Source organism: Rattus norvegicus, chromosome X (genome assembly GCF_021556685.1).
Source record: "Rattus norvegicus strain SHRSP/BbbUtx chromosome X, alternate assembly SHRSP_T2T, whole genome shotgun sequence".
NCBI lineage: Eukaryota > Metazoa > Chordata > Mammalia > Rodentia > Muridae > Rattus > Rattus norvegicus.
In genome coordinates, this window is record NC_141554.1 from 82,318,450 (window position 1) to 82,330,438 (window position 11,989).

Consider the following 11,989-nt stretch of genomic DNA (forward strand, 5'->3'; position numbering starts at 1 on the left):
TAATAGAATGGATTTGTGGCTGAAGATGCAGCTCACTTGATAGAATGCCTAGTGTTGCAGAGGTCCTGGGTTTATGCTTAGCAGCACATATAGTAGGAGCATATAACTGGCACATAACTGTAATGCCAACCAGCACTCAGTAGAAATGGAATCGGGAAGATCAGAAATTTTAGGCCATGTTTAAATGCTTAGAGAGTTACAGCCACTCTGGAATACATGAGACATGAGTCTTGAAGGAGAAATAGGGGAAGGGGGGAGGGGAAGAGAGGAAGAGGAGGGGAGAGAGAGAGAGAGAGAGAGAGAGAGAGAGAGAGAGAGAGAGAGAGAGAGAGAGAGAGAAGAGAAGAGGAGAGGAGAGGAGAAGAGAAGAGAAGAGAAGAGAAGAGAAGAGAAGAGAAGAGAAGAGAAGAGAAGAGAAGAGAAGAGAAGAGAAGAGACTGGGACAATCATCTTGGTGAAAGTTCAGTTTTGTTGATGTTAAAGTGAGGATGATGATCCTGAAAGAGTGTGGCTTCATTGTAGGGTTCTTAGAAAATAAGTATAATGAATAATAGTGGTTAGACTCTGCACACTGCTGGAAGTCACATCATTGGTAAGACAGTATTTGTCTTCAAGGAACTGAGAATTCATAAGATAAAATCAAAGCGTACTATGTGGATTCAGGCAGGAATCCTGGAATGACAGAGAACTTGAGAAAATGTGAGAATAAAGCATTTTTTATTTATGTTTTTTTATTTATTTACATTTCATATGTTTCCCCTGTCCCGTTCTCTCTCCACAAACCCCCCCATCCGTTTCCCCCTCCATTTGCCTCTGAGAGGATACTCCTCCACCTACCTACCCACTTCTCCCTCCCGCCCTAGCATACCCCTTATGCTTGGGCAACAAGCCTCCACAGGACCAAGCACTTCCCCTCCCATTGATGCCAAATAAGGCAATCGTCTACTACAAATGTAGCAGGAGCCATGAACCCATCCATATATACTCTTTGGTTGGTGGTTTAGTCTCTGGGAGGTCTGGGTGGTCTGGTTAGTTGATATTGTTTTTCTTCCTAACGGGTTGCAGTCCCCTTCAGCTCCTTCAGTTCTTCACATAATCCTTCTTTTGATGTCCTGGGACTCAGTCCAATGGTTGGCTGTGACTACCAGCATCAATTTCAGTCTATTTAGTGCTGGCAGAGCCCTCAGAAGACAGTCATACTAAGCTCCTGTTTGCAAGCACTTCTTGGCATCAGCAACAGTGACTGGGTTTGGTGTGTGAGAATGAAATGGATCCCAAGGCGGGGCTGTTTCTGGATGTTTCTTCAATCTGTGTTCCATTTTTGTCCCTGAGTTTCCTTTAGAGAGAAACAGAGAGTACAGCATTTTAGGGGGGAAGAAAAAGTCAAGAATGCCACGTTTGAGTTAAGCATCTGGAAAAGCCAGTAATGTATAAGTTGAAAATGTGTTTACCAATAATATTTACCCAAAATGAAAACAGCAAAAGTAGGGATTTATTGAAATGCACTGCAGAGACATAGATGATGAGTTCACAGCAGAGATCACAGGCTATGAAAGTATTTGGGAATCTTATAGCAGTTGAGAGGAAAGTTCTTGGTTTATCTCAAGGGCTGTTAGTACAAGTGCCCTATTGAAATACAGAGGAGGGTATCTTACTGTCTCTTTAGCAGTATATTTTACAGAGTAACTTATTCTATTTTGAGACTTGCCATTTTGGTTCATTTACCACTCATCAGTAAAAGTTAGGCTCCACATGTTTATAAAAAAAAGGAGTCATTGATATTGGGCTTGAGGTAGATGGTAGAAATGTTAAAACATGATAATTGCTGACTTTTTTGTCTTTGCAATTAAGTAAGCTGGTTATTAGAGATTTAGGAGCACAGAAAAATTAAAAGATGAAGATGGAGATAAATGCAGGAAATCATATCTGGTTTCATTGTGAATTTTGATTTTAATACTTCTGAGCCTTTTTACTATTGTAAAAAATGCATATAATTTTAGCTTGAAGATTTGCTGTGATGGTTAAATAAAAATAGCTTGTCTGTGATATTTTACTTTGATGCACACAATTGTATATTGTGTACATTTTTACTAATCTATGGGTAAGCACAAGGCTTTGAAGACTTTAGGTCATATGAAAGGAAGATCAACTAGTATGACAAATGTTGTATGTGTGGAGGCAAGATTAGAATCAACTATTGCAATCCAAGTATGGAAATGGAATGTTAGTTTTGAAAGGCAGACCTTTTAAAGACAGGGCATTGGTGGGTACAACTTAGACCAATGGAATGTAGGGAGGAAGGAAAAATACATGGAATATAACCAGTGAGGAAATGTAAGTTAGGAGGGATTTGAAATTTCTATTTTCTTTTAATAGTCCTTTGTAGTAGCATTAATAAGAATATATATTTTAAGTTTTGTATTACCTTCTAGTATATGTTGATCTATTTCTTCAATTCACTGGCTGTTCTTGTAATCCTTCTAACAGGAGGATAATTTTAACAACCTAGAAGGAGTCCTCCATTTTGTCCTGACCTTGGAGAGCTATCTGGACATGATGGCCTATGACACCTTAATAGTAGGGTTCTCCAAAACTTCTTACACTTCTTGAAATTGAACACCCCTAACTTTTCTTTGTGCCTGGTTTTTCTCATAAGGAAAAACAATATCTCTTTCCTGGAATTTTAGGAAGATCAAATTGCTATGTGTGAAATATTCTGAATAGTGCTTGACACATGACACACACAATTCATGATGGAATCAATGTATATTCTCTTGCAGAGTACATTACATATATACGTAACATAGGCTGCCATGCCTAAGTGCATGGAATATTAATCTGTCTGCTGAAATGTCTACTTCTATTACTAGTTTTGTCACTGTCAAAAAATATACCTTTTCCTTTGTTTCTTCTGTAAAATGGAAAATAATGTCTTTCTTAAATGATCTACATGACAACTTAGAATGCTTGTCACATAACTAAATATGTTGACACATTCCTATAAACTCAGTTCTTGGGAGGCAGAGGCAGGAAGATTGTCATGAGGTTAAGGCCAGTCTCAATAACATATTCTAGGACAGCTAGTGCTACATTGTGAGACCATGTTGTAAACACAAAATCAAATAAAGAAACAACTGATTTAGTATCCTAAAATCATTAGACATGCTTCATATATTCAGAGACCATTGTGGAAGAAGGCATGGAAAGGTTATAAAATGCAGGACATGACCACTGCACACATGAACTCACAGCAGCTGTGAATACCTGTGTAAGACCTGTACAATGTCAAGCTTAGTAAACATTCAAACGTGGAGGGCAGAGTGGCTAATGACTCCACACCCTATAACTGAAGATCTATTGACAGTTAGTGGCTTCGGGGGGGGGGGGGAGAGAAAGACAGCTTTTTAAAGGGTGTAACTTTAAAGAAATGTTTAATATAGTATATCATCTCATGCATGTATGAATTAATAAAAATGGTCTTTAAAAAAGATTTAGTATTTATTGTCATAGATGTATCACAATTTATTCAATCAGTTTCTTTTGGATACTCATTTAGTTTGTTGCAAATTGCTTTTTATGAAAGATGCTGAGGCCGTTCCATCTTTGTCCTAATAAAAAGTAAGAATAACCCTGTCTCTTCTCCACATACATCAAGAACTCTACGACTGTTAACATTTTCCCACCAATTGTCATTGGGAACTTGAAGAAACACTTTCAAGATCCTCTTTTGGTACATGGTCATTACCATACCACACATGTGACCAGCCCACATCATTTTCCTATTAGGGTTTCAGTCCTGGGGTAATAACGGAAAGCAGAACCAATTTATATGATTAAAGCTGCCATCCTTTGTAAGATGTGCGCAGACACTGAGAAGCAAACCAGACAGAAAGGACTATCTCTGAATTTGGACTGTTGGCATCTCAGAGGACCAAATCCTTAGGTATCCTGATATTTGGAAAACGTAAGTCTGAACTCTTACTTGCTTTATTTGTGTTTCATTTTCTTCTCAAATTCGTTCAAATAATAACATAGATAAACTTCATGGAAACACATATAATATATAACATAGATCTATGAGATGAAAGCTTTATCTGGAATGAAGGCCACTGACCTTTTTCATTCTTATAGAGTTGACATTCAATTTTGCCATTTAAAAGGCAGGTTTTGCCATTTAGCCCATGCCGACCTTGAATTTAAGACACTATTCACTCAGTCTGCTGAATGCTGGAATTACAGGAGTGAAGCATCATGCCTGTTTTTTTACCTAGATTTCACAGGGAAATTTGAAACTCTTAGAATTGTGTTAATAAATGATGTAGAAGCATGAAACAGCAAATGAGGAAGGAAGCTTTGAGTTCAAAAGAAGAAAAAGAAAAAAAATTAAGAAGAAAGGAGAAAGAAAAAGCAGAGACCTACATTATTGAAAAACAGATAGCTATGATTATAATTTAGTTCAGAAAAATTTCAATAGGTTTAAGTTTTATTTTCAGTTCACTTTTGGATAATAAAAGGCAAGAAAGTTTAGTAATTTCTAAATAAATACTAACAAATTCACCAGCTCAATATAGCATTATACATGTTCCTGGACTTTGCAAAATTTTAAACACGTGCATGGATCCTATGTGATATACTCACAGTAGCCCAATAAAAATGGAACAGGGTATTATTATAATTTAACTGTTGAGAAAGTTGAGAGCCAGATATAAATAAATTCTTCATTGCTGAACAGTGGTAAAAGGAATCAAAATATTTCTAGTTTCATTCTTTGTTTTGTAAGCAACAGTTATTCCCTAAAACATGGTTTATGTCAGAGAAAATTTTATATTCCATTGCCCTAATAAGTTATTTTATGTTTTAGGAATATCTTTCACTCATATTTTATAACTTGTCTCAGAAAAATGCTTGGAGAAGCCTTCCTAACTGAATTCTTCTACAAAGAACAGAAACATGCAAAACTTTACAAACCACTACGATGCAAGAAGACGCCAAATGACAAAAAGGAAAATTGGGAAAATAAGCTTTTAGATACACAGGACAATTCACTTCCCCTTTTAAAGACTGGAAGTCAAGAGAAAGTTATAGAAGGAAGTCTAACTGAACAAGACAATGATACATCACAAATGAAATGTGTGGATGATCTAACTGTTGCAAAATGCAAAAGTACAGCTCTTCCAGGAAATGTATCTGTTGCACTGCCCATTCCAAAGAGGGGACATGATGAAACACAACTGGATTTATATCGATCCTGGTCATGTACAAGTATTTGCCAGAATTACCCTGACCTACAGATAGGAGGTGACCATATTAGAAACATGTACGATTCCGGCTGCTTTGTGGAACACATACATGATGATGTTTGCAATGGTCCTCTTTTACTTTCCGTGGACATACCATTGGGACACTCTGCTAAAATTGAACCTCTAGAGAAAACATCTAACTCAAAAGTAGTCAATGGTGATGAAATTCGAGAAAAAAGCATGCTATTACATAAGCAACCTCTCTCTAATTCTATGCTTAATAATTATATGGAAAGAAAGGTGGATGAACTCTATAAACAGTTTCTGGAAGAAAATCTTACCAGGTGCCTCTCTATAACCAACCTCATGGCTTCTAGCATATTAATGAACAATGTGAATCAAATTAGCCTTCAGATTTCTCAAGAGCAGAACATAGAGCCATCCAAAGCCCGAGAAGCCCTTCTTCACTCTTTAGCACTATATAATCTTTGCAATGTTTCCCACGGAAACAGTACGGAATTAAGCACCCCTAACTTACAAATATCAAACCAGGCTATTCGGGAATTTGTATGACATCTATAAAGGGAATCAACTAAAGATTGAATTAGAAACTACAATAACAATTGTGTTCTCTAACTCTTTAGGTCTCAAAGTTTCCTTTGTGGTGGTGTTATTTTTTTGAAAAATTATTTTGTTTCATTTGAATTCTTATAAGAGATAAGTACAATAAATATGTTTTGTGACCACTTATGTTTTCTTTCTTTTTTGACCCCTTTAGTAGTTTCCACACTTGAGTTAGTATGCTCTGTATGTACATATTGTCACTAAGTTTTGTTTATGACAATGGAGCTGTATCAAAATCTTTTTAGAGGCATATGATCAATGTTTCAATAATCATCCTCTTATTTATGGTACACATGACCATTTACACTGACAACTAGGATATCCTGGGAGAATTTTTTTGCATGTGCATATACTATTTTTGTATGTAGATTTGAAGATGCTATAGAAAAAATACAATTTATCTGATATTTGTAAGAGAGTTTGATGGAAAGATTAAACAAAAATAGAAAATTTAGTTGGTTCCATTTGAATTAAACTTTATTTTATTTTAAACTCTACTGACACAAGAATTACATTTTTTATATTACTGTTTTACTCCTGGTTGTTTTTGAATCTGAGAGGAGGGAAGCTGCACAGGTTGAGTGACTAAAGTGTATATAGCAAACCATCATCTACTTCTGAGATTCTCTTGGCAATGTTTTACATTATTTAGATTCTCTATAATCATGATCTTAATGTAAAATAAAATAAAATGTATAAAGTTTGAAATTTAAAGTAAATTAACCTAATACACATTTAAAAATGTTATATTCTATTGCCAAATTGGAAACAAGACCTCATGACTAAACACTCACATTATTCCTATGAATAGTGAAATGATCATTTCTTGTAAACACAGTGCTTCTGTTATAAACTTCTTTTGAATATATAATATTTAATAAGTTTATTATTAACAATGTCTTCAGAATAAGTCCTTGTTCTTTATTAAGTTCTATAGAATGAACCAGTTCAATGTCCTCATAACTTGTGATTTTTTAAATCACACATTTTCCTTCAGTCCCATAACTTGAACTACTTCGAATACCTTACTTTTTCTCTCCCTCACTCCTCATCATCTGTCATATTTGTTCAATCAGTTTCAATCATTCAGATGTTTGATTCTGAAAAGACAATGGGCAACAGTTTTTGGAAAACTGATTTACTGTCATGTAGAGACTGAAAATATAGTGTATATTGTCTGGTGCTTTGTTTGATTTTAATATTTCAATGCAGATTATCCACATGAAAATACATTTTATTAAAGTTTGTACTTTAAAAATTTAATGAAATATATTTATACAGCATTCTTGTGGGTAATTTTCTTAAGCATAGTAATGTGTATTAATACTTTCTTTATATAGCAGATATATCCATGGTATTGAGGTTATGTCGTACTATATAAAACAATAATGTTTAGCTAATATCAAATTTGATACTGCATTTGTAGCTTCAGCTAAAAAATTACACTTTTCTATGCTTATTCTTCCATTTCATCAAAATACATATTATATGCTGTCACCTGATTAAAATGGCCTAAAATTAATGCAATAATTAAATAAAGATGGTATATTTTGTGTGCTGCTTTATTGTGACCTCATACCTGCTTACTTCAGTATTGGAATAAAATATTCATATATGGATGTGATTTTACATAGTTTGGATTTAAATAGTCTTCATATTATTTTTCATTATGAGTATCCCATATATGACAACACTCTTCATTTGGGATAATTAATATCTGTCTCATTATTCCAGGTGCAGAAAATATTAGTTTTTTATGGAAATTGGAAGTATTAGTGAGTCAACAGATAGGGATGGTCATCATGTTTCTTGACAGGGAATAACTTTACAAAGTTAAGAAATATTCCTACTAAACTGCCTGGTTGGGCCTCAGTGGGAGAGAATGTACTTTATTGTTCTGAGACTGGATGTGCCAGGGTGGGGTGGTATCCATGAGTGGGCTTCTCCTTCTCTAAGGAGAAGGTGAAGAGGTAATGGGGGGAGGGATTTATAAGTGTGGAACTGAGAGGAGATGGGGAATGGGGGGTTGAGATCTAGATGTAAAGTGAATAAATAAATTAATTAATGAAAAAATATTTTTAGTACATTGTTGTTATGTGCTTATATAGGTCAGTACAATTTATATTCATCTTTGGATTGCAGCTACCAATTGTAGGGCCCAGAAAAGGCTTTACCTAGTCTTGGGTAACATTTTTGACAGGAATCTCTGGAACAGTGACCACGAGGGGACACAGTATATCCCAGATTATTGAAATTTTCAGATTTGATCCTTTTCATTGGTTAGTTTTCCAAAGAAGCTAGTCTCCCTGAGGATTCTAAGACCGAATCTAACATTGAAATGGTTGATTCAGTTAATGTAGGATTACTACATGTGTGCTTGGATGAAGAATGAAAGACTGGTTTGATAAGAATTATTATGGTAGAATAAACTGAAGTAATTGTTCAGTTAGGTCCACAATTGTTTTTAGTTAAAACAGGACAGAAAGAAATCAGCTAGATAAATAACAAAGTATTTAATAGCTCATATATGTGTGAAAACTATGAAAATAGAAACATTATTTGTAAATAAAATGACAGAGAAGTATTGGCTATAAACTTATCAATATATTAAAACCGATATAATTATCATCTTAAAAGTGCCCACAGATAGTTTAGAACTTTAGGTCCCCAATCATATCACTGTGTGCTTTTCCTCTAGGGCGAACAGAAAGTGTCTTTTTGTTTTTGTGTTTGTGTATTTGTACATAGGCGTCATTACACTAGGCAAGATCTCTTCCAACAAGTCAAATCTCTAGCTCCAAAATGGTCTTATTATGTCTTTGTTTAGTAGTTGTAAATGTACAAGATCACATCACAAATTTACAAAACAGTCTTTAAATAGTTATTCCCAATAACATATTTCAAATGATGAGATCTAAATCAAGGTATACAGACTTCACCTTCAAAAGTATTGAATCATTGTTATGAACAGTTAGGTTCTTCAACCATTCTGTAATTTCTCCTTAGAGCCGAGAAACTGGTAGCTCATAGACATATGATACAGTTCTTGCTTTCACTTCCTCAAATTAACTTAAGGTAGTTTATTAAGTGAAGCATAAATTGTCAGTAACTTTGTTTTTATTTGAGAGTTCCTGACATTCATGAATAGGCTGAAATCTAAGTCTCCAGTATCGTTGTAAATGGGTCAAATTTCTAGTAAACAGACTTTGAGTAGATTTGAAAAAGTTAAAGGAAAATATCAGACTCCTAGGGACTTCTGTGGTTCTTTTCCTTTTTTTATTGGATATATTCTTTATTTATAATTCTTTTTTATAGGATATTTTTATTTACATTTCATTTTTATTGGATATTATTTATTTACATTTTTGAATGTTATTCCCTTTACTGGTTTACCATCCCATCCCCTTCTTCTATAAGGGTGGTTCCCCCTCCTGAGCCACGCCACTTTCCCCCTCCCCCCTGACATTCCCCTACACTGGTTCCAGCCTTGGCAGGACCAAGGGCTTCTCCTCCAATTGATGCCCAAAAGGACGTCCTCTGCTACATATGCAGCTGGAGCCATGGGTCTGTCCATGTGTACTCTTTGGGTAGTGGTTTAATCCCTGGGAGATCTAGTTGGTTGGTATTGCTGTACTTATGGAGTTGCAAGCCCCTTTAGCTCCTTCAACCCTTTCTTTAACTCCTCCAGTGGGGACCCCATTCTCAGTTCAATGGTTTGCTGCTAGCATTCACCTTGGTATTTGTCATGCTCTGGCTGAGCCTCTCAGGAGACAGTTATATCAGGCTCTTGTCAGCATATACTTCTTGGCTTCCTCAATATTGTGTAGTTTTGGTGACTGTATATATATGGACTGGATCCCCAGGTGTGGCAGGCTCTGAAGGGCCATTCCTTCAGCCTCTTCTCCAAACTTTGTCTCCATATTTCCTCCTATGGATATTTTTATTCCCCCTTTTAAGAAGGACTGAAACATCTGCACGTTGGTTGTCCTTCTTCTTGAGCATCATGTGATCTGTAGATTTTATCTTGGGTAATTCTAGCTTTTGGGCTAATATCCAATTATCAGTGAGTGCATACCATGTGTGTGTTTTTTGTGATTGGGTTACCTCACTCAGGATGACAATTTTTAGTTCCATCCATTTGCCTATGAATTTCATGAAGTCATTATTTTTGATACCTGAATAGTACTCCATTGTGTAGATGTACCACATTTTCTGTATCCACTCCTCTGTTGAAGGGCATCTGGGCTCTTTCCAGCTTCTAGCTATTATAAATAAGGCTGCTGTGAACATAGTGGAGCATGTGTCCTTGTTATATGTTGGAGCATGTTTTGGGTATATGCTCAGGAGTGGTATAGCTGGGTCTTCAGTTAGTACTATATTCAATTTTCTCGGAAATCTCCAGACTGATTTCCAGAGTGGTTGTACCAGCTTGTAATCCCACCAATAATGGAGGAGTGTTCCTCTTTAATGTTATCCCCTTTCCTGCTTTCCCCTCCAGAAAACCCACATTCCATCCCCAAACCCCTGCCTCCATGAGGGTGTTCCCCCACCCACCTACCCACTTCCTCCTGCCTCCTGGCCCTGGCATTCTCCAATAATGGGGCATTGAGCCTTCACAGGACCAAAGGCTTCTCCTCCCACTGATGCCCAACAAGGCCCATCCTCTGCTACACATGAGGCTGGACCATGGGTTCCTCCATGTGAACTCTTCGGTTGGTGGTTTAGTCCCTGGGATCTATAGAGGTTCTGGTTGGTTGACATTGTTGTTCTTCCTATGGGGTTGCAAACCCTCTCATTACCTCAGCCCTTTTTCTAACTCCTCCATCGGGGATCCTGTTCTCAGTCCACTGGTTGTCTGTGAGCATCTGCCTCTATATTTGTCATGCTCTGGCAGAGCCTTTCAGGAGACAGCTATATCAGACTCCTATCAGCATGCACTTCTTGGCTTCATTAATATTATCTAGTTTTGGTGGCTGTATATATATATATATATATATATATATATATATATATAGATATAGATATAGATATAGATATAGATATAGATATAGATATAGATATAGATATATAGGCTGGATCCCTAGGTGTTGCTTTGAAGAGACAGCATGACCATCATAACACTTATAAGGGAAAGCATTTAATTGAGGCTTGTTTATACTTTCAGAGATTTAGTTCATTGTCATCATGGAAACATGATTGCACACCTGTAGACATGGTGCTGGATAGGTAGCTGAGAGTTCTTACTGTAATGGGTCTGACCACTTTTCTTGTTGGTGGAATGTGGCTCTGGGTTTTTTAGATTAGGAAAGCAGTTGAACTCTTTAAATGGGCTTAGTCGGTCATACTCATAGGGAGCACAGTGCTGCTCAGAGCAATGTAGGTTATGACAGTTATCTGGTTCATGAAGTTTCAGAGGAGAATTAAAGGACTGAGTTGTAAAAAGACCATTTTTTAACAATTTAGCAAAAATATGACTGTTTTATGCCCTTGTCCAAAATGTCTGCCTGAGGTTAAATTTTAGGAGAGTTTTGAAATAATTGTGCTGGCAGAAGAGCTAAGGAACAAAAAAAAAAAAAAAAAAAAAAAAAAAGAAAAAAAAAGAAAAAAACAAAAACCAGTCTAGTATTTACTGTGTTACTTGTTTTATTGGTAGCAACTATCATGCAGATCTATAATGAAAAGGAGTCAGCAAGTTAAACAAGGAAAAATACAAAATACGTAATGTGAGGAGAAAAGGAGCACCAGGAAGTGCAAAGGAGATAAACCCCCTGGTCAAGGAGATAAAACTTTTAAGGAAATGCTTGAGGCTAAGTGTAAGAAAGTTGTGACCTCAGGGCAAGACCCCAAAATACCAGCTATTGAATGCTTATAATGTTTCAGGGAAACAATCTAAAATAACTCATTAACAATGAAAAGGTTTAACCCTGAAGGTATAATGTTCATTGACAGTCTAGGTTGATGTCTTGGCCTGTGGGATCTGCTGTAATTAATTACTACAGACTGGTGGAATAAACAAAGTCACTTATTTTCACACATTTCTAGAGGCTAGAATCTCATAAACAAGGGGTACCAGTTGACTCACCTCCCCGAACATGGCAGAGGAACTACTGTGTAAAATTATTCTT

General features: G+C 36.1%; 1 protein-coding gene across 1 annotated transcript; it reads left to right on the forward strand.

Annotated features, from left to right (window-relative positions):
- The first annotated feature begins 3,864 nt into the window (after window positions 1-3,864).
- LOC681325 (hypothetical protein) lies at window positions 3,865-7,478 on the forward strand. Its single transcript, NM_001109439.1, has 2 exons — window positions 3,865-3,964; window positions 4,862-7,478. Exon 2 carries the CDS (start codon window positions 4,902-4,904, stop codon window positions 5,811-5,813), a length of 912 nt encoding a protein of 303 aa, NP_001102909.1. The 5' UTR covers window positions 3,865-3,964; window positions 4,862-4,901; the 3' UTR covers window positions 5,814-7,478.
- The last annotated feature ends 4,511 nt before the right edge of the window (window positions 7,479-11,989 follow it).

What these genes read in the sequence shown, in the direction of transcription:
- LOC681325 (NM_001109439.1), top strand. Translation starts at nt 4,902, where the DNA reads ATGCTTGGAGAAGCCTTCCTAACTGAATTCTTCTACAAAGAACAGAAA.